At 45.1% G+C, this 27,971-nt stretch overlaps 1 protein-coding gene, 6 non-coding genes and 1 pseudogene across 7 annotated transcripts in view; all 8 read left to right on the top strand.

The window, feature by feature from the left end:
• The first annotated feature begins 6 nt into the window (after nt 1–6).
• On the top strand, nt 7–170 carry LOC125115354 (U1 spliceosomal RNA). Its single transcript, XR_007132065.1, has one exon. It is a non-coding gene; the product is annotated as a U1 spliceosomal RNA (small nuclear RNA).
• Nucleotides 171–3,364: 3,194 nt separating this feature from the next.
• LOC125115360 (U1 spliceosomal RNA) lies at nt 3,365–3,528 on the top strand. Its single transcript, XR_007132071.1, has one exon. It is a non-coding gene; the product is annotated as a U1 spliceosomal RNA (small nuclear RNA).
• A 4,371-nt stretch (nt 3,529–7,899) lies between these two features.
• On the top strand, nt 7,900–8,063 carry LOC125115359 (U1 spliceosomal RNA). The gene has a single exon (XR_007132070.1). It is a non-coding gene; the product is annotated as a U1 spliceosomal RNA (small nuclear RNA).
• A 7,934-nt stretch (nt 8,064–15,997) lies between these two features.
• Nucleotides 15,998–16,161, top strand: LOC125115343 (U1 spliceosomal RNA). Its single transcript, XR_007132054.1, has one exon. It is a non-coding gene; the product is annotated as a U1 spliceosomal RNA (small nuclear RNA).
• Nucleotides 16,162–17,032: 871 nt separating this feature from the next.
• Nucleotides 17,033–17,196, top strand: LOC125115333 (U1 spliceosomal RNA). Its single transcript, XR_007132044.1, has one exon. It is a non-coding gene; the product is annotated as a U1 spliceosomal RNA (small nuclear RNA).
• A 2,998-nt stretch (nt 17,197–20,194) lies between these two features.
• On the top strand, nt 20,195–20,358 carry LOC125115322 (U1 spliceosomal RNA). Its single transcript, XR_007132034.1, has one exon. It is a non-coding gene; the product is annotated as a U1 spliceosomal RNA (small nuclear RNA).
• LOC125113862 (charged multivesicular body protein 5-like) lies at nt 20,220–21,316 on the top strand (annotated as a pseudogene).
• A 3,146-nt stretch (nt 21,317–24,462) lies between these two features.
• TEX14 (testis expressed 14, intercellular bridge forming factor) overlaps nt 24,463–27,971 on the top strand; it is an 85,519-nt gene continuing 82,010 nt past the window's right edge. The window contains exon 1 of the mRNA XM_047757980.1: nt 24,463–24,598. Within this exon, the coding sequence (XP_047613936.1) occupies nt 24,463–24,598 (136 nt within the window). The remainder of the gene's footprint in view (nt 24,599–27,971) is intronic.

Here is a 27,971-nt window from a genome sequence, read left to right as displayed (position 1 = left end):
CAACTCATACTTACCTGGCAGGGGAGATACCATGATCACGAAGGTGGTTTTCCCAGGGCGAGGCTTATCCATTGCACTCCGGATGTGCTGACCCCTGCGATTTCCCCAAATGTGGGAAACTCGACTGCATAATTTGTGGTAGTGGGGGACTGCGTTCGCGCTTTCCCCTGGTGTGGCTGGTTTCAAGGAGAGATTTTGTGTCGTATCTGTGCTCATTCCCTTGCATAGTTGGTTTTTGTTTTATATTTCACAATTTGTTCCTTTTCTTATAAACTGTAAAAAGCTAGCTTTTTAAAGGTTAGATATTCTTCAAAGGTACTGATTTTTCCTTGCTGCTGTTAATGAATAACCAAGTGCTCTAGAAAAAACTAACTTTTCGAGTTCCCATTGTGGCACAGTGGTTAATGAACCCGACTAGGAACCATGAGGTTGCAGGTTCGATCCCTGGCCTTGCTCAGTGGGTTAAGGATCCAGTACTGCCCAGAGTTTTGATGTAGGTCGCAGACGTGGCTCAGATCCCACATTGCTGTGACTCTGGCATAGGCCGGGGCCTACAGCTCCGATTAGACTCAGCCTGGGAACCTCCATATGCCTCGGGAAGCAACCCTAGGAAAGAAAAAAGAAAAAACTAAGTAACTTTTTTATTCCGGATGACGGTTTCTTGTGGTTTGTTCACTTTCTTCTGGAGGAGAATCTGTTTCTGCCCTTAGTTGCCTTGTCAGAGGTTGTCTCTCTATATATTTCCTGTCTGGGGTCCATTTCTCAGTGTTCAAAGCCAGCAAGTTATCAGTTTGCTGATAGTCAGCCTCCTCCTTATAGCGGACCCTGTAAATATGTTAGGCCCACCAGGATAATTCTGGGATACCCAACCCTCATCTCTTGCCCGCCCGATCTCAAAGCTTTGGTCACATGCATAAAAGGTTTTTTATTTTGTTATTATTTTGGTCGTTTGTCTTTTTTAAGGGGCCACACTCACGACATATAGAGGTTCCCAGGCTAGGGGTATAATCGGATCTGTTGCTGCCAGCCTATGCCAGAGCCACAGCAACGCCAGGTGCAAGCCGCATCTGCGGCCTACACCATAGCTCACGGCAACACTGGATCCTTAACCCACTGAGCCAGGCCAAGGATTGAACCCGCAACCTCATGGTTTCTAGTCGGGTTCATTTCCGCTACGCCACGATGGGAACTCCAGGGTTGTTTTTTTTTTTGCTTTGAGTTTTATTTCATATTCCAGTTTTTTGGGGATTTTTTTTTTTTTATTTGTCTTTTTGCTATTTCTTTGGGCCGCTCCCACAGCATATGGAGGTTCCCAGGCTAGGGGTTGAATTGGAGCTGTAGCCACTGGCCTACGCCAGAGCCACAGCAACGCGGGATCCGAGCCTCGTCTGCGACCTACACAGCTCACAGCAACGCCGGATCCTTAACCCACTGAGCAAGGCCAGGGACCGAACCCGCAACCTCATGGTTCCTAGTCGGATTCGTTATCCACTGCGCCACGACGGGAACTCCAAATATTCCAGTTTTATTGATTTAAATGCGGCTGTCCAGTTTTCCCAGCACCACTTGCTGAACAGACTATCTTTTCCCCCATTTGCCCCCTTTGTCGAAGCTTAGTTGACCATAGGTTCATTTCTGGGTTCTCTGTGTATGTCTGTTTTGGTACCAGTACCACACTGTCTTGATTACTGTAGCTTTGTAATATTGCCTGAAGTCAGCTTCAGTCAACATCAGAGTTCCTGCTTGGTTTTTGTTCCTCAGAATTGCTTTGGCAATTCCTGGTCTTTATGGTTCCGCATAAATTTTTGGATTGTTGTAGTTCTGTGAAAAATGTCATGGGTAATTTAATGGGGACTGCATTGAATCTGTAGATTGGCCATTTTTACGAGATTAATTCTTCTAACCCAGGAGCATGGAATATCTTTTTTTTTTTTTTTTGCTTTTTAGTGCTGCACCCATAGCATGTGGAGGTTCCCAGGCTAGGGGTCAGCCTACACCTCAGCCACAGCATCGCAGGATCTGAGCCCCGTCTGCGACCTACACCACAGCTCATGGCAACGCTGGATCCTTAACCTACTGAGCAAGGCCAGGGATCGAACCCGCAATCTCGTGGTTCCTAGTCGGATTCGTTTCTGCAGCGCCATGATGGGAACTCCATGGAATATCTTTCCGTTTCTTTGAATCCTCTTTAATTTCCTTGAGTAATGATTTATAGTTCTCAGCATTTAAGTCTTTCCCCTCCTTGGTCAGGTTTATTCCTAAGTATTTTGTTTTTTGGGGTACGATTTTATAAGAGGTATTGTATTTTTGTATTCCTGTTCTAATATTTCATTGTAAATATACAGGACTGCAAGTAATGTCTGAATGTTGATCAGTGAAACTGGAACACACCCTCACACCACGCACAAAAATAAAGTGTGTGTGTGTGACAGAGAGAGAGACTGGGTTACTTTGCTTACAGCAGAAATGGACAGAACACTGGAAACCAACTACAATGGAAAAAATAAAAATCATTTAGAAATATAAAAAAGGAGTTGTAAAAATACATTAATTCAATGTCTTTTTGGAGTTCCTGTCGTGGGTCAGCAGTAACGAACCCAACTAGTATCCATGAGGACTCGGGTTGGATCCCTGGCCCCGCTCAGTGGGTTAAGGATCTGGTGGTGGTGCAGTGGTGAGCTGTGGTGTCAGTCTCAGCTGGGACCTGGCTTGGCTGTAGCTGCGTGGCAGGCCAGCAGCTGCAGCTCCAGTTCAGCCCCCAGACCTGGGAATTCGCATGTGCCATGGGTGTGGCCCTGAAAAAGACAAGAGAAATTATTTAGTGTGCTTTTATGCTTTTTTAACTCTTTGCCCGTGGTGTGCAGGGGCTTGACGTGGGATCTCAGTTCCCAGATGTGCTGACCCCTGGGATCTCTCCAGATGGGACCGAACCCAGGCTGCACTGGTGAAGGTGCTAAGTCCTAACCAGTAGATCACCAGGGAACTCCATAAAATCGTTTTGCCACAAAGGGAGGTAACAGTCACAGGTTCCAGGGATTGGGGCGCGGACATGTTGGTGGGTTGTTAGTCAGCTACCGCATCAAGCAAGGCCGGGGATGGAGTCGTCGGGCGCTGCAGAGTGATGTCACTGTTCGATGCTTGGAGTATGTAGATGAGCGCAGTGGCTGCTGGTCCTGTTCCCTTTCTGCATACCCTGCTTACTCTTGGCAGGAGTTGCAGCGTCCAGCGAGTTTTTGCCAGGCTTTTGTGGTTTTGCGGCGTGGTGTGGGTGCAGGCGGTGGTGTGGCGGGTCGGTGCCTGGAGTGACCGTCTGTGCGAAGTGTTTGGGGTGGGAGGGTGAGGAGGCAGGCGAGGGCGGCAACTCATACTTACCTGGCAGGGGAGATACCATGATCACGAAGGTGGTTTTCCCAGGGCGAGGCTTATCCATTGCACTCCGGATGTGCTGACCCCTGCGATTTCCCCAAATGTGGGAAACTCGACTGCATAATTTGTGGTAGTGGGGGACTGCGTTCGCGCTTTCCACTGATGAAGCAGTTTCAAAAAGTAGCTGAGGTTCTTTTTTGGTTCCGTCTTTTTATGATAGGAGATAACTGTGGTGGTTCTTCTAGTTGTTTGTTTTTTTCTTGGACGGCGAAAATTCGCTTTGCTTTTCAAATTTTCGCTTGAAGTACTGGCTGTTTACTGCTCCTATCAGTAGATGAAATTTAAGTTCCTTTTTTACTTTGTGTGCTGTTTTGTTCACTTTCTTCTAGAGGAGAGTCTGTTTCCAGCCTTAGTCCCCCCTTTACAGAGGTTGCCTCTCTGTGTTTCTTGTCTGTGGTCTGTTTCTCAGTTTTCAGAAGCCAGCAAGTTATCAGTTTGCTGATAATCTGCATCTTCCTTATAAGGACCCTGTGAGTATGCTAGGCCCATCTGGATAATTCTGGAATACCAAGTCCTTATTCCTGGCCCACCCAATTTCAAAGTTTGTCACATCCGTAAGAGGTTTTTTTATCTTATTTTTGTCTTTTGTCTTTTTAAAAGGGCCCCACCCATGCCCCATAGAGGTTCCCAGGCTAGGGGTCTAATCGGAGCTGTTGCTGCCAGCCTATGCCAGAGCCACAGCAGCGCCAGATCCAAGCCACGTCTGTGACCTACACCACAGCTCACGGCAACACTGGATCCTCAACCCACTGAGCGAGGCCAGGCCAGGGATTGATCTCAGAACCTCATGGTTCCTAGTCCGATTCGTTTCTGCTACGCCACGACGGGAATTCCAGAGTTGTTTTTGTTTTGAATTTTATTTAATGTTCCAGTTTTAATGATTTACATGCGGCTGTCCAGTTTTCCAAGCACCACTTGCTGAACAGACTATCTTTTTCCAAATCGAAGCTTAGTTGACCATAGGTTCATTTCTGGGTTCTCTGTGTATGTCTGTTTTGGTACCAGTACCACACTGTCTTGATTACTGTAGCTTTGTAATATTGCCTGAAGTCAGCTTCAGTCAACATCAGAGTTCCTGCTTGGTTTTTGTTCCTCAGAATTGCTTTGGCAATTCCTGGTCTTTATGGTTCCGCATAAATTTTTGGATTGTTTGTTGTAGTTCTGTGCAAAATATCATGGGTAATTTAATGAGGATTTCATTGAATTTGTAGGTTGCTGTGGGCAGTATGGCCATTTTTACAAGATTAATTCTTCCAACCCAGGAGCATGAATATCCTTTTTTTTTTTTTGCTTTTTAGTGCTGCACCCATAGCATATGAAGGTTCCCAGGCTAGGGGTCAACCTACGCCTCAGCCAAAGCATCCCAGGATCTAAGTCCCGTCTGTGACCTACACCACAGCTCATGGCAACGCCGGATCCTTAACCCACTGAGCAAGGCCAGGGATTGAACCCGCAACCTTATGGTTCCTAGTCAGATTCGTTTCTGCAGCGCCATGATGGGAACTCCATGGAATATCTTTCCGTTTCTTTGAATCCTCTTTAATTTCCTTGAGTAATGATTTATAGTTCTCAGCATTTAAGTCTTTCCCCTCCTTGGTCAGGTTTATTCCTAAGTATTTTGTTTTTTGGGGTACGATTTTATAAGAGGTATTGTATTTTTGTATTCCTGTTCTAATATTTCATTGTAAATATACAGGACTGCAAGTAATGTCTGAATGTTGATCAGTGAAACTGGAACACAACCTCCACCATGCACAAAAATAAACTCAAAATGGCTTAAAGACGTAAACATAAGACAGGACACCATCACACTCCTAGAAGAGAACATAGGCAAAACATTCTCTGACATCAACCGTGCGCATGTTTTCTTAGGTCTCCCAAGGCAACAAAAGTAAAAGCAAAAATAAACCAATGGGACCTGATCAAATTGACAAGATTTTCCACTGCCAAGGAAACCAAAAAAAGAAAAAAAAAGGCAACCTGTAGAATGGGAGGATATAGTTTCAAACAATGCAACTGACAAGGGCTTAATCTTTAAAATACACAAACAGCGTACACAACCCCACAGCAAAAAAACTAACAACCCAATTGAAAAATGGGCAAAAGGCCTGAATAGGCATTGCTCCAAAGATGATCTACAGGAGTTCCCGTCGTGGCGCAGTGGTTAACGAATCCGACTAGGAACCATGAGGTTGCGGGTTCGGTCCCTGCCCTTGCTCAGTGGGTTAAGGATCTGGTGTTGCCGTGAGCTGTGGTGTAGTTCGCAGACATGGCTCGGATCCCACGTTGCTGTTGCTCTGGTGTAGGCTGGTGGCTACAGCTCCGATTCGACCCCTAGCCTGGGAACCTCCATATGCCGTGGGATCAGCCCAAAGAAATGGCAAAAAGACAAAAAAAAAAAAATAAAAGAAGATCTACAGATGGCCAACAGGCACATGAAAAAAATCCTCAACAGCACTAACTATTAGAGAAATGCAAATCAAAACTGTGGAGGTACCACTTCACACCTGTCAGAATGGCCATCAAAAATTAACAAGTGAGTCAGCAGATAACAAAGGGTGTGGAGAAAAGGATGTCCCCCTATACTGTTGGTGGGAATGTGAATTGGTACAACCACTATGGAAAACAGTTTGGTGAGACCTCAGAAAACTACATGTAGAACTACCATACCAGCAGTCTCATGCTTGGGCATATATGCGGACGAAGCTTTCCTTGAAAAAGATAGATGCACCCTGGAGTTCCCAGCGTGGTGCAGCGGAAAGAAATCCGGCTAGTACCCATGAGGACGCAGGTTTAATCCCTGGCTTTGCTCAGTGGGTTAATAGGATCTGTCATTGCCGTGAGCTGTGGTGTAGGTCGCCTATGAGGCTCGGATCCAGCGTTGCTGTGGCTGTGGTGTAGGCTGGCAGCTGTAGTTCCAATTCAACCCCTGGCCTGGGAACCTCCATATGCCAAGAGTGCATTCCTAAAAAGCCAAAAAAAAAAAAAAGAGAAAGAAAGATACAAGCACCCGTATGTTCATTGCAGCAGCATTCTCAATAGCCACGACATGGAAACAACCTAAGTGTCCATCAACCAATGAATGGATTAAGAAGATGTGGTACATATGCACAATGGAAGACTCTCATCCTAAAAAACCCAAAATAATGTCATTTGTAGCCACATGGATGGAACTAGAGACTCTCATGCTAAGTGAAGTAAGTCAGACAGAGAAAGGCAAATACCACACGATATCACTTGTATCTGGAACCTAATATACGGCGCAAATGAACCTTTCCACAGAAAAGAAACTCGTGGTCTTGGAGAACAGACTTGCGGTTGTAAAGGGGGGAAGGAGGGAGTGGGATGGACTGGGAATCTGGGGTTAGTGGATGCAAACTATTGCATTTAGAGTGAATAAGCAGTGAGATCCTGCTGTATAGCACACGGAACTCTACCTGGTCACCTGTGATGGAAAACGATGGAGGGTAATGTGAGAAAAAGAATGTGTGTGTGTGTGTGTGTGTGTGTGTGTGTGTGTGTGTGTGAGACAGAGAGAGAGAGAGAGAGACTGGGTCACTTTGCTTACAGCAGAAATGGACAGAACACTGGAAACCAACTACAATGGAAAAAATAAAAATCATTTAGAAATATAAAAAAGGAGTTGTAAAAATACATTAATTCAATGTCTTTTTGGAGTTCCTGTCGTGGGTCAGCAGTAACGAACCCAACTAGTATCCATGAGGACTCGGGTTGGATCCCTGGCCCCGCTCAGTGGGTTAAGGATCTGGTGGTGGTGCAGTGGTGAGCTGTGGTGTCAGTCTCAGCTGGGACCTGGCTTGGCTGTAGCTGCGTGGCAGGCCAGCAGCTGCAGCTCCAGTTCAGCCCCCAGACCTGGGAATTCGCATGTGCCATGGGTGTGGCCCTGAAAAAGACAAGAGAAATTATTTAGTGTGCTTTTATGCTTTTTTAACTCTTTGCCCGTGGTGTGCAGGGGCTTGACGTGGGATCTCAGTTCCCAGATGTGCTGACCCCTGGGATCTCTCCGGATGGGACCGAACCCAGGCTGCACTGGTGAAGGTGCTAAGTCCTAACCAGTAGATCACCAGGGAACTCCATAAAATCGTTTTGCCACAAAGGGAGGTAACAGTCACAGGTTCCAGGAATTGGGGCGCGGACATGTTGGTGGGTTGTTAGTCAGCTACCGCATCAAGCAAGGCCGGGGATGGAGTCGTCGGGCGCTGCAGAGTGATGTCACTGTTCGATGCTTGGAGTATGTAGATGAGCGCAGTGGCTGCTGGTCCTGTTCCCTTTCTGCATACCTTGCTTACTCTTGGCAGGAGTTGCAGCGTCCAGCGAGTTTTTGCCAGGCTTTTGTGGTTTTGCGGCGTGGTGTGGGTGCAGGCGGCGGTGTGGCGGGTCGGTGCCTGGAGTGACCGTCTGTGCGAAGTGTTTGGGGTGGGAGGGTGAGGAGGCAGGCGAGGGCGGCAACTCATACTTACCTGGCAGGGGAGATACCATGATCACGAAGGTGGTTTTCCCAGGGCGAGGCTTATCCATTGCACTCCGGATGTGCTGACCCCTGCGATTTCCCCAAATGTGGGAAACTCGACTGCATAATTTGTGGTAGTGGGGGACTGCGTTCGCGCTCTCCCCTGACAATCTTGTCTTTTGAAAAGAAAGTTTGAATTTCTCTTGTTAGTTGTAGTCGCATGTTCTTGTTTTGCGGTCTTTTCTGTTGTGTAATGTCTTTGCGACCGAAATGTACTCTTTGGCGTATGTTTTTAAGTCTATTGTTTTCAAATCTTCAGTATAGGCCATCTTATGTAGTGCTTATTCTTGTGGCATTTCTCAGATTCTTCTGTTGAACTTAAAGTAGCTTTAGTTTTAGTGAGGCATGATTCACATTCCGCAGAACTCCCTGCAGTTCCCGAGTTCACTTAAAGGGAGATTCGATTTTTTTGGAAAGAACCAGAGTTTGGTTGAGCCCAATCTCAAGAGTTATAAAGCTGAAATGTTACTATTAAAAGCGGGACGACTAAGTATTTTGAGTGCTCCTTATAGAGAAACTCCAAAATCTTGGGAGCAAGACAGCCTGAAAAGCTGGAAGGGAATAGCACTCATTGGGAAGGGCAGATTATGATATACATATTTGAATAGAAACCAGCCTCTACTCCTTATAATCAGTCCTTTCTTACCACACACATCAGTTCCCTGCATAAGCCAGCTCTTAGGGGACCTGTGGGCAGTTTGATCCTTGGAGTAGCGCAATTTGAGAATAAAGGCATCTACTCTTGTAGGACCTGAGGGCTCTCTCTTATCTCTCAATGTGCAGTTTTATGGAATGCAGTTGCTGGTCTCTGTTTTATTGAATTAAATTTCTTTAGCTGAAGTGGAGAAAAACTAGTTGGCACTTTGTGGGCAAAGTTACCAGAATATGAGTAGAAGGATGAAGACCAAAAGAAGCAAGGGACAGGGAAATGACCCTTCTCCTTTAGCTGGTAAAAGATAAAGGCTCAGCTGGTTCTTATCACTAGCTAGTGGTGACTGCTGACTTCTTAAAATGCAAAGATTGATATGGTTTGCCTACCTTTCTTTCTTCTTTCCTCCCCCCTTCCTTCTTTTTGTAACGGCTTTATTGAGTTATAATTCATGTATATACAATCCACGCACTTAAAGTGTACAATTCAATGGTTTTTAGTATATCCACAAAGTTTTGCCATCATCACACTGAATTTTAGAACATTTTCATTATCCTAAAAAGAAACCATTTAACAGCCACCTCCCAAATTCTACTCCACCATTTCTTCCAGCCTACTTATCAGCGGTAGTGGGGTAGTGGGGGACTACATTCAGGCTCTCTCCTAATAATTTGTGTCTTAAAAAGTAGTTGAGGGGAGTTCCCATCGTGGCTCAGTGGTTAATGAACCTGACTAGGAACCATGAGGTTGCAGGTTTGATCCCTGCCCTTGCTCAGTGGGTTAAGGATCGTTGCCGTGAGCTGTGGTGTAGGTTGCAGACGCGGCTCGGATCCCGAGCTGCTCTGGCTCTGGCGTGCACCGGGAGCTGCAGCTCCGATTTGACCCCTAGCCTGGGAACCTCCATATGCTTCGGGAGCGGCCCTAGAAAAGGCAAAAAGACAAAAAAAAAATAAATAAATAAAAATAAATAAAAGTAGTTGACCCAGTATGTTTTTGTGGCTAGTCTTTCGAAACTGAAAAGATCTGCCTTTCTATTTTTACCATTTCTTTCTCTTGAGTTTTTTTGTATTCCCCACCTCTGTTACAATAGTCTTCAAGGGGGCAGGGATTTTCTCGTTTTGTCTTTTTGTTCATTGGTGGATTCCCCAGCTCCACACATAGTGAAGGCTCAATAAGAGGTACTGTGATAATATCGTAGGATGTGTAGCCTGGTCTCACTTTTTCCTTTAAGTTAAAAAGTATATCAGAGTTCCCTTCGTGGCTCAGCGGTTAACAAACCCAGCTAGGATCCATGAGGATGTGGGTTCAATCCCTGGCCTCACTCAGTGGGTTGGGGATCCAGAATTGCCATGAGCTGTGGTGTAGCCCGGCAGCTGTAGCTCCGATTCGACTCCTAGTCTGGGAGCTTGCATATGCTGCAGGTGTGGCCCTAAAAAAGCAAAAAAAAAAAAAGTTAAAAGTATATCTTAAATGTTTGTGTTTAGGCTATCAATTTTAGACTATTATTATTATATTTTTTTAGGGCGGCACATGTGGCATATGGAAACTTCCAGGGATAGGAAATCAAAAAATTGTAACAAAAACACATGTGTTGGGAAAGAAGTTCTAGTTTTACTTTTATTTTTTGGCTTTTTTAGGGCCATACCCGCAGCATATGGAGGTTCCCAGGCTAGAGATCGAATCAAAGCTACAGCTGCCAGCCTACACCACAGTCACAGCAACACGGGATCCTTAACTCACTGATCAAATCCAGGAATTGAACCCGCCACCCCATGGTTCCTAGTCGGATTCATTTCCCCTGTGCCAAGATGGGAACTCCAAGAAGTTCTAGTTTGAAAAGTTCAGGAGTTCCCATTGTGGCTCAGCAGAAAGGAATCTGTCTAACATCCAGGAGGGCGAAGGATCAATCGCTGGCCTCAATCAGTGGATTAAGGATCTGGCGTTGCCATGAGGCATTGCCATGAGCTGTGGCACATATGCGGCTCACATACACCGCTTGGATCTGGCATGGCTATGGCTGTGGCATAGACCAGTGGCTATAGCTCCGATTCAGCCCATAGCCCAGGAACCTTCATGTGTCTTGGGTGCAGCCCCAAAAAGACATAAAATAAAAGTAACTTATAGCCTTTGGGAAAACTGAAGAGTACAAAGGAAAAAAGTCATCTCAAATTCTGCGTTTTATAATGTTAATTTTTTAAACTATTTTTGGCCACTCCGCTGAGCCACCAGGAAACGTCATACGGTGTTATAATTTTGAAGGGGTTAAAAATTAATATTCTTGGAGTAGTTCCCATCGTGGTTCAGCGGTAATGAACCCGACTAGGATACATGAGGACTTGGAGTTCGATCCTGGCCTTGCTCAGTGGGTTAAGGATCCAGCGTTGCCTCAGAGATGCAACTCAGATTCTGTGTTGCTGTGGCTATGACATAGACCGGCAGCTGCAGCTCCAATTCGACCCCTAGCCTGGGAACTTCCACCTCCTGCAGGTGAGGCCCTAAAAAGATAAAAAAATATTAAATTTTAAAAAAAGTAGGTGAGATCAGTTTTTCAGGTAAAGAGCTAAGAAATACAACAGTCAAGGACTGGGTGGAGTTCCCATCGTGGTGCAGCGGAAACGAATCCGACTAGAAACCATGAGGTTGCAAGTTAGATCCCTGGCCTCGCTCAGTGGGTTAAGGATCTGGCGTTGCCTTGAGCTGTGGTGTAGGTCACAGACGTGGCTAGCGTCTGACGTTGCTGTGGCTGTGGCATAGGCCAGCGGCTACAGCTCTAATTTGACCCTTAGCTTGGGAACCTCCATGTGCCATAGGTGCAGCCCTAAAAAGCCAAAAACAAACAAAAACCCCACACCTATCTTCAGCTGCTTCTTTTTACCCTTTTATATATGGCTACCAAAACTTTTAAAATTAAATGTCGTTCATATTATATTCTACTGGACAAAATTTCTCCCTTATTTTGAAAAAGTTTCCAGGGGGTCTTGCTGTGTTACTTCTGCAATGTGAATGCCCTGCCTCCCCTCATCAACCTTGAAAATGCATATACCTTCTCTCTTATAAACCTGTCTCGCTCGTTTCCATCCAAACTGCCACTGAACCTGGGATGGACTTAAAGATTACTAGGTCCTATAGGTATGGTGCTCATAAGGTCCTTCATTGCAAATCAGAAGAAAAAAGATGAATTTTTATTTTATTTACTTTTTATGTATTTATTTATTTTGCTTTTTAGGGCCACACCCACAGCGTATGGAGGGTCCCAGGCTGGGGTCCAATCAGGGCTACAACTGCCAGCCTGCACCACAGCCACAGCAGCATCAGATCCGAACCTTGTCTGTGACCTACACCACAGCTCACATGGCAACACCGGATCCTTAACCCACTGAGCGAGGCCAGGGATCGAACCTGCAACCTCATGGTTCCTGGTCAGATTTGTTTGCGCTGTGCCATGACGGGAATTTTTAGATGGAAAAAAAAAATGTTATATATAATAATGTCATTTTTTCATATATTTTTCACGTAGGAAGTGTCTGCAAAGGTAAAAGTATGTAGGATCCTTCAAAGTCATAATGTGGTCCTTAACCCTTTAATAGTGGTCATTACTCTTGTACTATAATTCCGGCAGGTCTGTTTCTCCTCCAGATTGTGATCTCATTTATTGCAGGCAGACTAATTACTTTCAGTATCTCCAGTGCTGAGACTAGTTGCCCGAACCTTAAGTTTTTTTTTTATTATTATTAAAGTATGGTTAATTTACAGTGTTGTCACCCCTTAACTTTAAGTGGCTGTAAGTTACTGCATACATATGAGTAACAACTTTAGAACAGGTTTTTGTTTTGTTTTGTTTTTTCATCATTACAAGGACTCATAGCAAGTCAAAGATACTCTGAAAATATTGAAAATACTGGAGTTGGCAGTATGGTCATCAGAGGTAGAGTTCCCTCAGCAAAGCAAAAAGTGCCTTTGCATATAGTCCTAGAGGACTCAGCTGTGACCAGCCCAGCATTCATGGATGCCATGGAAACAGCAAGCCACCTGGAATGAAATTAGGAAGGTAATTCAATAATGAAATGATATTCTATAACTGAGGTGGGCTGGATAACACTTTGTGGAAGTGGTTGTCTAGCAAATGTCTAAGTAGAGTGACCGTGGTTTATATTGCAGAGCCCTGTGGGTGGGAAATGGCAGAGCCAGGACCAGTATGTGCCAGAAGCGAGCGGGTTGGGATTACTGAAAGGCAGCGTGTCTGTGTGGAGTGTCTATAGAGTTCTTGATAGTAGGCATTTAGATTCAGTTGTGCCAGTGCTGTGGATCTCTTGACAGTCGTACTTGCTCTATAAACTTTTATAACAAAAGTTGGCTTATTTTATTTTATTTTTTGCCTTTTCTAGGGCCACTCCCGCAGCATATGAAGGTTCCCAGGCTAAGGGTCAAATCAGAGCTATAGCCACCGGCCTACACCACAGCCACAGCAAAGCGGGATCCGAGCCGAGTCTGCAACCTACACCACAGCTCACAGCAACGCCGGATCCCCAACCCACTGAGCAAGGCCAGCGGTCAAACCCGCAACCTCATGGTTCCTAGTCGTATTCGCTAACCACTGCGCCACGACGGGAACTCCAAAAGTTGGCTTTTAAATATTACTGACCAGAGTTCCTGTCATGGCTCAGTGGAAACGAATCTGATTAGCATCCATGAGGAAGCAGGTTTGATCTCTGGCCTCCATCAGTGGGCTAAGGATCTGGCATTGCCGTGAGCTGTGGTATAAGCTGTCAGCTACAGCTCTGGTTAGACTCCAGGCCTGGGACTATGCCGTGAGTGCGGCCCTAAAAAGACAAAAAAAAAAAAAATACTGCCACCCCCTTTATATTTCCGAACATCAACATTTCCTTGACTCCCTTGAGGCTAAGAAATGGGTGGAAGTTCAGAGTTGAGGTGAGACCCACAGACTGAGGGGCATGCCTGTGGGGACAGAACATCTTAGTTGGCAGGGGCCGTGAAAAGAGATTGGTAGGTGTGCCAGTGCTGCCCTTCCCCAGGTATGTGCTGGGGGAGGGCTCTGCCTCTCAACCTCTGCTCATGTGGGGCCTTCGAGTTAGTTGGTCACTGAGTTGTTTTATTCTGTGTATGTATATAATTACTACGTACATGTATGTATGTAACTATTACTATAATTGTCATTGTTCCTAGAGGGTAAATTCAAGCACAAATAACTAAAGTATGGTAAAATCACAACTCAAACCTAAGTCTATCTGATGCTAAAGCCTATTTTCAAAACTACAGACTGTGCCAAATTACTTTTTGTGGTTGTTTCACTAGGATTTGGATTTTACATTATGAAGAAAAAACAGTCTAGGGAGTTACTTCCCATTGTGGCTCAGCAGGTTAAGAATCTGCCTATGGGAGTTCCCGTCGTGGCTCAGTGGTTAACGAATCCACCTAGTGTCCATGAGGATTCGGGTTGGATCCCTGGCCTCGCTCAGTGGGTTAAGGATCTGGCATCGCCCTGACCTGTGATGTAGGTCCCAGATGTGGATGGGATCCAGCACTGCTGTGGCTGTGGCATAGGCCGGCAGCTGTGGGGTAGCCATATGCCACAGGTACAGCCCTAAAAAGCAAAAAAAAAAAAAAAAAAGTCTACAAATACCGAAAGTCTGTAACCTGTACCTCACAACCAGTAACACTGACCATTTCGGTGCATTTCCTTCCAGTAATTTTCCTTAAGGATATACATTTTCACAAAATTGCAGTTATGGTATACATACTATTTCATATTATTTTTTCCCTGTTTTTTTTGTTTTTGTTTTTGGCTGTGGTGTAAGGATTATTTTGAGCTAAAAGCACTTGAAAAACCACAAGGAAATAAGTAGTCTCACCTCCCTTTGTCTTTCTGAAAGCAGGAGATAAATCTCCCAAATGAAAGATATTTCTCTAACCCAGGGGAAAAACATTGCCAGAGAAGGGGAGACAAAGTCAAGAGATTTCTGTACAAACAGGTCTTGCTAAAATAATTACTTTCATTTGGCCTCTCTGTATGTTACTTTTCCACAATTGTATTTCTTTGTTCAACCTAATATAAAAACATCTAAGTTTCCACTTCTTTGGGTCTTCATTTCCTTGGAAAGACTCCTGTGTCAGATATATTGCTATTAAAAGAAAATGTGTATTTTTTTTTCTTTTTTTTTTTCAATCTTTTTACGGTAGCACTCACGGCATATGGAGGTTCCCAGGCTAGGGGTGCAGTCGGAGCTGTAGCTGCCAGCCTATGCCAGAGCCACAGCAACACCAGATCTGAGCTGCACCTGCAACCTACACCACAGCTCACGGCAACGTTGGATCCTTAACCCACTGAGCGAGGCCAGGGATTGAACCCATGTTCTCATGGATCCTAGCCCAGTTCAATAACCGCTGAGCCACGAAGGGAACTCTAAAATGTATATGCTTTTATCTTGTTAAACTGCCTATGCCAATTTAATTTTTAGGCCAGCCTAGAGACCCTAGCAGAGTAGAGGTAGAGTTTTGCTTTCCACACACCACCAAGCACTTGACTTTAGTTTCTGCAAAAGTTGTTTTGCCCAGAGTGCCTAGGCAGCAAGTGCAGGAAGGAAAATACAATGTGTCACCTGTTTTCCATTTTAGACAGAAAGAAGAGAGGAGCCCTCCGTTTGTTGCTAAATCCAAGCCAGATGCTGCTTCCTTTTGCTTCTGGAACTGCAGAGATGTGAATCTTGTTGAAGTTGAATTTGGGTCCCTAACTACACGGGCAATCTGTCCAGGAGCAGAGTGGCCTGGGTAGAATGGAGGGGCTAAAGGCTGCCTTTTACATGCAGTCTCCTGTTAGCTCTCACAAGAACTTTGTGAGGTAGGCAGGCAGTATTCTTCCCACTTTACTCTTTTGGGAAACTGGGAGAGACTTGCCAGTATGACCTAGACCCAGAGTGGAGCAGTGACTTAAACCCATGTCCCCTAGGGCCTCGTGCTACTGCTGCCTTCAGCTGCCCTGCCCTGCAGGACTCGTGGTAACAAATGTATGCTGGAATTTTTGTGCGTGCCGGCAAAGTCAGGGAATTTAAAAATCTTCCTAGCTACACCTGCCATAGATTGTCTTTTGGGTATTCATCAGGCATAGCTAGAGCAAATTTACCTCTTCTCTAAAAGCTGTGACGAGCGACAAGAGGTGGGGATATGTAGATGAGGAGTGCAGCGCATGCCTGTTCGAGCTCATTCTTTTCGGGACAGAACTTTCCCAAAATGTCCGAAACGATGTATCCTGGTCAGTGTCCTATGAATAATCCTGCAGTTTCGAACTGTATGCTTAAAGAACTCGGAATATAATTGGCCATACGTATATAGTGTGCTGAGGGTGAGGGTGAGGAGGCAGGCGAGGGCAGCAACTCATACTTACCTGGCAGGGGAGATACCATGATCACGAAGGTGGTTTTCCCAGGGCGAGGCTTATCCATTGCACTCCGGATGTGCTGACCCCTGCGATTTCCCCAAATGTGGGAAACTCGACTGCATAATTTGTGGTAGTGGGGGACTGCGTTCGCGCTTTCCCCTGGTGTGGCTTGTGCGAAAAAAAGTCTGTGGTTTGCTTTGTGTTTTTTTTTTTTCCTGGTAGGTTTAAGTGTGCTTTTTATGTGTGAGTGTAATAAATGTGTTACAACAAGAGTTTTTTTTTTTTTTTTTTTGAGGTTGTGGGAGAAGTCCTTGCTAACGGTTTTGATGATTTCTCCTGTGGCGCATCAGGTTACGGATTGCATTGTCTACCTCTGGTCTCGTTAGTTGGGTAGGAGATCCTTCCGTTCCAGACTTGTGGTGTAGGTAGTAATCGCATCTTTGATCCTGATTGGCTGTAGTGCAGGCTGGGGTGCTGCAGCTGATGGATTTGACCCGTAGCCGGGGAACTATGGTGAACTGCACATGCAGCCGTTAAAGCAAAACATAATTTGTTTTGTAATATCTGCTTCTTCCTTATAAGGGACCTGTGATTACATTAAACGCACTTGGGTAGTTCAGGATGCCCCCACCCCTTGCCCACCCAGTCGCAAAATCTTAATCACATTTGTAAAATCTGTCTGCCATACAGGGAGGTAAATTCCAGGAATTGGGGCGGGGACATGGTGGGTTGTTAGTCAGCTACCGCATCAAGCAAGGCCGGGGATGGAGTCGTCGGGCGCTGCAGAGTGATGTCACTGTTCGATGCTTGGAGTATGTAGATGAGCGCAGTGGCTGCTGGTCCTGTTCCCTTTCTGCATACCTTGCTTACTCTTGGCAGGAGTTGCAGCGTCCAGCGAGTTTTTGCCAGGCTTTTGTGGTTTTGCGGCGTGGTGTGGGTGCAGGCGGCGGTGTGGCGGGTCGGTGCCTGGAGTGACCGTCTGTGCGAAGTGTTTGGGGTGGGAGGGTGAGGAGGCAGGCGAGGGCGGCAACTCATACTTACCTGGCAGGGGAGATACCATGATCACGAAGGTGGTTTTCCCAGGGCGAGGCTTATCCATTGCACTCCGGATGTGCTGACCCCTGCGATTTCCCCAAATGTGGGAAACTCGACTGCATAATTTGTGGTAGTGGGGGACTGCGTTCGCGCTTTCCCCTGGTGTGGCTCGTTCAAGAAAAGGTGAAATCAGTAGGCTGTCCTTAACTCCTTTGCTTTTGGTAGGTGAAAGGCTGTGTGTGGAACTTTGTTGGTTTGTGTTCTGAAATGTGCTAATGATGTTGCCCTTTAATCCTTGGAAGGTTTTTCAAAGTTTAACTAGTCTTCCCGAAGTATTGCACTGATTCATCATTATTGCTACTAACGAGTCACCACGGGTTTTAGGAAGAATATAACGGCTTTTTTATTCTGGGTAGCAGTTTTTTTGCGGTTTTGCTACCAATCTTCTGGAGAAGAGTCTGTTTATGGCCTTAGTCCCCCCTGCCCCCTTTTTTTTTGGTCTTTTTTTAGGGCTGCACCAGCAGCACATGGAGGTTCCCAGGCTAGGGGTATACGCCAGAGCCACGCCTGCAACCTACAACATAGCTCACGGCAACGCCACATCCTTAACCCACTGAACAAGGCCAGGGATCAGTCCACAACTTCATGGTTCCTAGTCAGATTCGTTTCTACCACCTGCCGATGGGAACTCCAAGGTTTTGGAGTTTTTTTGAGTTTAATATTCCAGTTTTATTGATTTACATGCGGCTGTCCAGTTTCCCCAGCACTACTTGCTGAACAGACTATCTTTTCCCCCATTTGCCCCCTTTGTCGAAGATTAGTTGACCATAGGTTCATTTCTGGGTTCTCTGTGTATGTCTGTTTTGGTACCAGTACCACACTGTCTTGATTACTGTAGCTTTGTAATATTGCCTGAAGTCAACTTCAGTCAATATCAGAGTTCCTGCTTGGTTTTTGTTTTTTGGTTTTTTTTTGTCTATTTTTGCTATTTCTTGGGCCACTCCCGTGGCACATGGAGGTTCCCAGGCCAGGGGTCGAATCGGAGCTGTAGCCCCTGGCCTACGCCAATGCCACAGCAACGCGGTATCCGAGCCGCGTCTGCAACCTACACCACAGCTCACGGCAATGCCGGATCGTTAACCCACTGAGCAAGGGCAGGGATCGAACCCGCAACCTCATGCTTCCTAGTCGGATTCATTAACCACTGCGCCATGACGGGAACTCCCCCTGCTTGGTTTTTGTTCCTCAGAATTGCTTTGGCAATTTTTGGTCTTTATGGTTCCATATAAATTTTTGGATTGTTTGTTGTAGTTCTGTGAAAAATGTCATGGGTAATTTAATGGGGATTGCATTGAATCTGTAGATTGCTTTGGGCAGTATGGCCATTTTTACGAGATTAATACTTCTAACCCAGGAGCATGAAATATCTTTTTTTTTTTTTTGCTTTTTGGTGCTGCACCCATAGCATGTGGAGGTTCCCAGGCTAGGGGTCAGCCTACGCCTCAGCCACAGCATCGCAGGATCTAAGCCCCATCTGCGACCTACACCACAGCTCATGGCAACGCCGGATCCTTAACCCACTGAGCAAGGCCAGGGATTGAACCCACAACCTCATGGTTCCTAGTCAGATTCGTTTCTGCAGCGCCATGACGGGAACTCCATGGAATATCTTTCCGTTTCTTTGAATCCTCTTTAATTTCCTTGAGTAATGATTTATAGTTCTCAGCATTTAAGTCTTTCCCCTCCTTGGTCAGGTTTATTCCTAAGTATTTCGTTTTTTGGGGTACGATTTTATAAGAGGTATTGTATTTTTGTATTCCTTTTCTAATATTTCATTGTAAATATACAGGACTGCAAGTAATGTCTGAATGTTAATTAGTGAAACTGGAACACGTCCTCACAGCACGCACAAAAATAAACTGTGTGTGTGGAGTGGTTCCCGTCGTGGCTCAGTGGTTAACGAATCCGACTAGGAACCATGAGGTTGCGGGTTCGATCCCTGCCCTTGCTCAGTGGGTCAAGGTTCTGGCGTTGCCGTGAGCTGTGGTGTAGGTTGCAGACGCGGCTCGGATCCTGCGTTGCTGTGTCTCTGGCGTAGGCTGGCAGCTACAGCTCCGATTCAACCCCTAGCCCGGGAACCTCCATATGCCGCAGGAGCAGCCCAAGAAATGGCAAAAAGACAAAAAAAACAAAACAAAAAACCTGTGTGTGTGTGTGTGTGACAGAGAGAGAGAGACTGGGTCACTTTGCTTACAGCAGAAATGGACAGAACACTGGAAACCAACTACAATGGAAAAAATAAAAATCATTTAGAAATATAAAAAGGAGTTGTAAAAATACATTAATTTAATGTCTTTTTGGAGTTCCTGTTGTGGGTCAGCAGTAACGAACCCAACTAGTATCCATGAGGACTCGGGTTGGATCCCTGGCCCCGCTCAGTGGGTTAAGGATCTGGTGGTGGTGCAGTGGTAAGCTGTGGTGTCAGTCTCAGCTGGGACCTGGCTTGGCTGTAGCTGCGTGGCAGGCCAGCAGCTGCAGCTCCAGTTCAGCCCGCAGACCTGGGAATTTGCATATGCCATGGGTGTGGCCCTGAAAAAGACAAAAGAGAAATTATTTAGTGTGCTTTTATGCTTTTTTAACTCTTTGCCCGTGGTGTGCAGGGGCTTGACGTGGGATCTCAGTTCCCAGATGTGCTGACCCCTGGGATCTCTCCGGATGGGACCGAACCCAGGCTGCACTGGTGAAGGTGCTAAGTCCTAACCAGTAGATCACCAGGGAACTCCATAAAATCGTTTTGCCACAAAGGGAGGTAACAGTCACAGGTTCCAGGGATTGGGGCGCGGACATGTTGGTGGGTTGTTAGTCAGCTACCGCATCAAGCAAGGCCGGGGATGGAGTCGTCGGGCGCTGCAGAGTGATGTCACTGTTCGATGCTTGGAGTATGTAGATGAGCGCAGTGGCTGCTGGTCCTGTTCCCTTTCTGCATACCTTGCTTACTCTTGGCAGGAGTTGCAGCGTCCAGCGAGTTTTTGCCAGGCTTTTGTGGTTTTGCGGCGTGGTGTGGGTGCAGGCGGCGGTGTGGCGGGTCGGTGCCTGGAGTGACCGTCTGTGCGAAGTGTTTGGGGTGGGAGGGTGAGGAGGCAGGCGAGGGCGGCAACTCATACTTACCTGGCAGGGGAGATACCATGATCACGAAGGTGGTTTTCCCAGGGCGAGGCTTATCCATTGCACTCCGGATGTGCTGACCCCTGCGATTTCCCCAAATGTGGGAAACTCGACTGCATAATTTGTGGTAGTGGGGGACTGCGTTCGCGCTTTCCCCTGTTATTTTGTGGTTTTACAGGTAGATATATTCCGTCGAGGTTTTTATATTTTTGCATGTTTAAGTTATGTGATTAATCTTTAGTGTGAGCTGTATCCTTAACGTGGTATTCGTCGTTGTAAATTGGCTTGTAATTGGGGTGTTCCTTCTTTTTTTTTTTTTTGCTTCTGGGGGGGGTTTGTCTCGTGTCTGCCCTGGAAACTTCCCCGTACCAATACCGTGATTTAACAGTTTAAAAGTTAAAGTAGGGTTTTTTGTAACTTTCTGCTGTGAGCTAACTCTTAGGGACAGCCACAGCTCTGCTACCCGATTTGATTGATTCCTTAGGTAAGGTGGACAGCAGGGTTCTTCACTTTGATGCTGAGGTAGTGAAGTATAAAAGTCAGCTAGATAATCTCGTCCAAGTCATTCAACGTGGAATCAGCCAGTTACACCATCCAGTCACTGAAGGACACCAAGACCCCGGTTGATGATATGAAAGTGGGAGTAAATGAGATGAAGAAAGCATATACAAGCAAGTGAAAAGTGACCAGATTGAGGATCTAGAAGACCAGCTAAAGAATATGATGGAAGATACAAATGAAATCCAAGAAGCATGGAGTTGTAGTTATGGCAACCCAGAATTAGATGAAGATGACCTAGAAGCAGAGTTGGATGCACTGGTTTGATGAAGACAGTTCTTACTTGGATGAAGCAGCAGCTGCACCTGCAATTCCAGAAGCTGTTCCCATTGATAGAAAGAATAAGGATGGAGTCATGGTGGATGAATTAGGATCGACACAGATCCCTGCTTCATAGACTTGCATCATTCAAGTACTTCGTGTGAAATAAACACATATTCTGGGGCTAGGAAGTATTTATCTTTCGCAATTTGCCATAACAGATTTATATTTCCTTCCTATCTTTGAAGGGAAGGAAGAGTTAATTACATTGGTTTTATTGTTTTGTTTTGTTTTCCATTAAGAGACTCATTGCTTGGAGGAAGGTTTCTTCACACTAATTTTTTTTTTTTTTTTGGTCTCTTTAGGGCCACACACACGGCATATGGAGGTTCCCAGGCTAGAGGTCGAATCAGAGCTGTAGCTGCTGCAACATCAGATCCGAGCCGAGTCTACAGTCTGAGTCTGCGATCTATACCACAACTCACAGCAATGCCGGATCCTTAACCCACTGAGTGAGGCCAGGGATTGAACCTGCATCCTCATAAATACTAGTTGGATTTGTTTCTGCTGGGGCACGAAGGCTACTCCCTGAGTTTGGAATTTTTGAAGATAAATTTTTTTTTTTTTTTTTTGCTGTGACCACAGTATGTGGAAGTTCCCCAGGATTGCTGTGAGAATGCTGGATCCTTAACCGCTAGGCCACCAGGGAACTCCTGGGGTTTTTAATTTATTTATATTACTTGAACATTTTATGTCAAAACATAATCATCATGTGTTTGTGTAAATGCAATTAAATAAAAAATTTAAAGAGATCAAAAGACATTAGGATGGCTATTATTTTATTTTTATTTTATTTTTTTAAGACAAATATTAGGAAGTCCCCTCTCTTGGCTTAGCGGGTTAAGGTATCCACTGTTGTCACTGATCTGGCTCATGTCACTGCTGTGGCATGGTTTCAGTCTCTAGCTCAGGAACTTCTGCATGCAGTGGGCATGGCCAAAAACAAAACCAAAAATTTCATATTGGTAGAAGGCCTGGAAAAATTGAAACCCTTTTGCAGTGCTAATGGTAATGTAAGATGGATGCTAGAATATAATATGGCTGTTCCTCAAAAAATTAAGCAATCTAGGAGTTCCCTGGAAACGAATCTGACTAGCCTCCATGAGGATGTAGGTTTGATCCCTAGCCTCACTCAGTGGGTTAATGATCCGGCATTGCCAAGAGCTTTGGTATAGGTCACAGAAGTGGCTCAAACCCCTCGTTGCTGTGGCTGTGGCGCAGGCCAGCAGCTGTAGCTCCAAGTGGACCCCTAGCCTGGGAACCTCCACATGCCATGGCTGTGGCGGTAAAAGACAGCAACCAAAAAAACCCACGAGAATTGAAAACAGGGATTCATAGCAGCATTATTCACAATAGCCAATGGTGAAATCAACCCATGTCTATCAGTGGAGGAATGGATAAACAAAATGGAGTACATATACACAATGGAAAATTATTCCGCCTTAAAAAGGAAAGAAATTCTGACATATGCTGCAACATGGATGAACCTTGAGAGCATACTGAAATAAGCAAGTGACAAAAAGACAAATACTGTATGTTTCCACCTACATGAAGCACCTAGAGTAGTCTTCAGAGACATAGAAAGTAAAATGCTGGTTGCCAGGGCCCGGGAGGAGGAGAAAATGCAGAGTTGATATCCAGTTTGGAAAGATGAAAAAAATCCTTAAGGTAGGGATTCCCTTGGGACGCAGTAGGTGAAGGGTCCGACATTGTCACTGCTGTGACTCTGGTTGCTGCTGTGGTGTGAGTTTAATCCCTGGCCCAGGAACTTCCATATGCCGTGGGTACAACCAAAAAAAAAAAAAAGGAAGAAAGAAGTGGAGATTGGAGGGTGGTGATGGTCATACAACAGTGTGAATGTCCTCAGTGCCACTGAACGTCACACTTAACATTTGCTTAAAGGGGTAAATGTTATCTATGTATATTTTACCACAATAAAATAAAGAAGGAATAAAGGCAATGGCACACAAAGGTGAACATTCCAGAATGACAGGGTCTGCAAACGCACACTGGATTTGTCCAGGTGTCAGAAGGTACTGGGGGCTTCGGCCAGCAGCCCACTGTCTGGGGTATGTGGGAGAAGAACACATTAGCAGGTCCTCAGTGCAGCCAGTCTAGCCGAATGGATGAGTGAAGTAGAGACAGTAAGTGTAGACTCCTTTTTCAAGAATGTTTTCTGCTTTCTTTCTTTTTTTTTTTCTTTTTCTTTTTTTGCTATTTCTTGGGCCACTCCCGCGGCATATGGAGGTTCCCAGGCTAGGGGTCCAATTGGAGCTATAGCCACCGGCCTACACCAGAGCCACAGCAACGCAGGATCCGAGCCGCGTCTGCAACCTACACCACAGCTCACGGCAACACCGGATCATGAACCCACTGAGCAAGGGCAGGGACCGAACCCGCAACCTCATGGTTCCTAGTCGGATTCGTTAACCACTGCGCCACGATGGGAACTCCTGTTTTCTTTTTTATAATTAATAAAACCAAAACCATATGCATATTTATATGCCATAACTAGCTATTATTAGTGTATTAGTTTGCTAGGACTGCCGTAACAAAATACCACAGATGGGATGGATTATACTACAGAAATTAATTTTCTCAAGATTCTGGATGCCAGAAGTGCAACATCAGGATGCCAACAGGGTCAGGTTCTTCTGAAGCTTCTTTCCTTGGTGTGCAGATGGTCACCTTCTTGCTGCTTATTCACATGGTTTATGCTCTATGCAAGTGCCCCTTGGGTCTCTTCCTCTTCTTATAAGGGAGTTCCCATGGTGGCTCAGAGGAAACGAATCTGACTAGGAACCATGAGGATGCAGGTTCAATCCCTGGCCTCGATCAGGGGGTTAAGATCTGGTGCTGGTGTTGCCGTGGCTGTTGTGTAGGCTGGTGGATACAGCTCCGGTTAGATCCCTAACCCAGGAACCTCCATATGTTGCAGGTGCGGCCCTAAAAAGACAAAAAGACAATATATATGTATGTGTATTGAGCTCTTCAATTTCACCAGTAACATTAAGAATAAACTTTAATTTTGTAGCATTTCAGTAATTGTACCCCTAATCCTGTTCCTTATAAATGAAAGTGCACAAGAAGTGAAAGAGGGAGTTCCCTTCATGGCTCAGAGGTTTACGAACCTGACTGGGAACCATGAGGATGTGGGTTTGATTGATCCCTAGTGTCGCTCAGAGGGTTAAGGATCCAGTGTTGCTGTGGTTGTGGTGTAGGCTGGCCACTGTAGCTCCTATTGGACCCCTAGACTGGGAACTTCCACGTGCTGCCATGTGCAGCCCTAAAAAGCAAAAAAAAAAAAAAGATGAAAGAATCTAAGTTGTTTCTTTGCATTTCTGATTCAATTGGAATAAATGTAATGCCTCCTTTTGAAACAGGATGTCTCGGGCTGTTCATCTTCCAGTCCCATGTCCGGTTCAGCTTGGTTCGTTAAGAAATGACTCGTTGGAAGCACAGCTTCATGAGTATGTCAAACAAGGGAACTACGTGAAAGTGAAGAAGATCCTTAAGAAAGGTAGGCCCTGTACTGAAATGGCAGATGCACCCTGATTCGCATTACTGAGTAGCGTTGGAAGACAAACCAGGTACATCATAAAACTATGAGTTCTTGGGGAAATTGGAGGTTTAACCTTAGAGATAAGATACCTCCGCCAGTGCAGTCATGTTGTTCAATAGAGGTCTTAAATCACTGGACGCTGGCTTACCTCCTTAAGGCCTTCCAGCTGTTAGGCTCCTAAAGGTTTCTCATGGGACCCCAGCCACCCTCCTCCGCTTCTGCCTGATTCCCTTTTCCTTCAAATCTCTTCCACCCACTGAGTATTCTGAGGCCTGTCATGGAGTGAGAAGGTCAGATTTCACAGCTCTCCTCTTCTTTGCTCCTTAGACTCACTTGGTGCTTTTGTTTTCAGGGTTTTTTGCTTCTTGTTTTGTTTGTTTTGGTTTTTTTGTTTTTCTAGGTCAGCAGCTGCAGCTCTGATTCAGCCCCTAAACTGGGAACTTCCATGTGCTGTGGGGGCAGCCTAAAATGTGAAAAAAAAGTTATACTCCTTTTATAGTTCTTATAAACTATTGGCTATACTACTTTTGTTGTGTAATATACCCTTGTAGCTTATTTATTTTTTTATTTCATTTTATTTTATCTTTTGGTTTTTCAAGGGATCAAAACTACATCCTTATGGATACTAGTCAGATTCATTTCTGCTGAGTCATGACAGGAACTCCCGTAGCTTATTTATTTTATACATTGTAGTTTGTACCTCTTAATCCCCACTCCTCTTCTGTCCCTCCCCCTTTCCCTCTCTCTACTGGTAACCACTAGTTTGTTATATAAGTCTGTGAGTCTGTTTCTTTTTTATTAGGTTCATTAGCTTGTTTTTTGTTGTTGTTGTTGTTTTTTATATTTGGCCACACATACATCATGCAGAAGTGCCTGGGCCAAGGATCGAACCTGTGCCCCAGCATTGATGGTGCTAGACAGTGCTCGGCAACCAGGGAGCTCCTTGTTTTATTTTTTGATTCCACGTGTAAGTTTTATCATACAATACTTATCTGTCTCTGTTTGACCTAATGCATCTTAAATTTTTGGCACTAAGCTAGAGCAGAGGAGGGAGTTGATGGGTAAAACTGGATATGAATAGGACTTTGTATCTGGATTTTTTTTTTTTTTTTTGGTCTTTTTAGGGCCACGCTGCAGCATATGGAAGTTCCCAGGCTAGGAGTGGAATTTGAACTGTAGCTGTCAACCTACACCACAGCCACAGCAGCACCAGATCCAAGTCATGTCTGTGACCTGCACCACAGCTCATGGCAGCGCCAGATCCTTAACCCACTGAGCGAGGTCAGGGATTGAACCCACATCCTCATGGATTCCAGTCAGGTTCGTTACCACTGAGCCACAATGGGAACTCCCTGTGTCTGGAAATTTTGTCTAAAGCCTCAGGGTGAAGATCAAGGGGTAATAAATTCCCCCACAGTCTAAAGCAGAGCTTCTTGGGAGATGGCCAAAATGATCCTTGGACCTTCAACTCCATCATTCACCTCAGGCCTGTCCAAGAGAGGTGATGGGGTAGTGATGGGAGTGTCAGTGGAAAAGATTCTTTAAAAGGCATTCACTTAGTACAACTACTGTGGAGAACACCATGGAGGTTCCTTAAGAAACTAAATGAAGAATTGCCATATCACCCAGCAGTCCCACTCCTGGGCATATATCCAGAGAAAACCATCATTTAAAAAGGCAGGAGTTCTCTCACACACACATACACACAAAATCCAAACTGATACTCTGCCTTTTAATTGGAGTGTTTAATCCAGTAACATTTAATGTAAATAATGATATGGTTGGATTTAGCATTAACATTTTATTAGGTTATTTGCTTTCTGTTTGTTCTCTGTTTTTTGTTCTTTCTATTCTCTTTTCTGTCTTCTTTTGACTTAACCAAATATTTTTTAGAATTCAATTTTAATTTAATTTAGCTATTGTTTTTTAGCTATACTCTCTAAATTTTTTAATGGTTGCTCTAGTGATTATATATATATATATATATATATCTTTACTTTTTCAGTCTACTAAGAGTTAATATTGTATCAGAGCTCCCACTCTGGTGAAAAGCATTGGTGGCATCTTGGGAGCACTGGGATGTGGCTTCGATCCCTGCCCAGCACAGTGGGTTAAAGATCTGGCATTTACACAGCTGCTGCTTAGGTTGAGACTTTGGTGCGGATCTGATTCCTGGCCGGGGAGCTCCATATGCTGAGGGGTGGCCAAAAATGGGGGAAAAAAGTTAATATTGTATCACTTCGAATAAATTAAACCTTATAATATATACAACCATGTAAACTCATTTCTCTCCTTCCCCTGTCCTTTATATTAAAGATGTCATCAGTTTTACATCTGCATGAGTTATGAATCCCATAATATAATTGTATAATTTTTACTTAAAACAGACAATATACTTTAAAGAAATTAAGAGGAAAAACTAATCTTTAGCATTTACCTATGTATTTACCATTTCTGGTGCTCTTCATTCTTTCAGGAAGGCTTTAGTTTCCTTCTTCAGTCTGAAGAATTACCTTTAACATTTCTTGTACTGTAGATCTTCTGAAAATAAATTTTTTTCTTTTTTCTTTTTGTCTTTTTGCCATTTCTAGGGCTGCTTCCCATGGCATATGGAGGTTCCCAGGCTAGGGGTCCAATGGGAGCTGTAGCCTCTGGCCTACACCATAGCAACACCAGATCCAAGCCACATCTGCGACCCATACCACAGCTCATGGCAATGCCAGATCCTTAACCCACTGAAGGAGGCCAGGGATCAAACCTGGCCTCCTCTGTTTCCACTGAGCCACGAAGGGAACGCCTAGATTTTTATTTCGAAATGGTTGCTCTGGCTGCAGAAGGCTGTGAGGTATGAGAGGAGGGAGAAAAGAGTAGGTAGGATGACTTGTTTTAAACTTGAACAAATGGGTTGAATGTGGTGTCTTTGAAAGAGGAATAGGTTTGGGAAGGAAGCTATTGTGAGAAATAACTCACCTGCCCAGACTCCAAGAATGGACTCAGAGACACGGAGCGCAGCCCAAGCGAGACTTAGTGGAGGTCTCACCAGATCGGTGTCTGGTGGGCAGGTACACCCGGTGCCCCTACAACAAGCAATCACATTCCCCTGCCCGCAGGTCCCTCCCCCGGTTCCTCATTGGCTGAGAACTTTGGGGTGCAGAGTCTTCCCGGTTGTCATTTTCTCTTTTCTTCCCAGTTTAGGTGTCAGTTCTGGGGCGGCCTTTTGCTTCTCCCTTCTCGCTCATTAATTCCCTCTCTTGTGTTTTGAATTCACCAGTAGAGTGAGCCTGTGCGAAACCCTAGTCACTCCACCCTTCCTACCCAGGACTTCTCTGTG

The sequence above is a fragment of the Phacochoerus africanus genome, chromosome 14 (assembly GCF_016906955.1).
Source record: "Phacochoerus africanus isolate WHEZ1 chromosome 14, ROS_Pafr_v1, whole genome shotgun sequence".
Classification (NCBI taxonomy): Eukaryota; Metazoa; Chordata; class Mammalia; order Artiodactyla; family Suidae; genus Phacochoerus; species Phacochoerus africanus.
The sequence above is the reverse complement of the archived record's forward strand: the minus strand, read 5'-3'. Positions and strand labels throughout refer to the sequence as shown.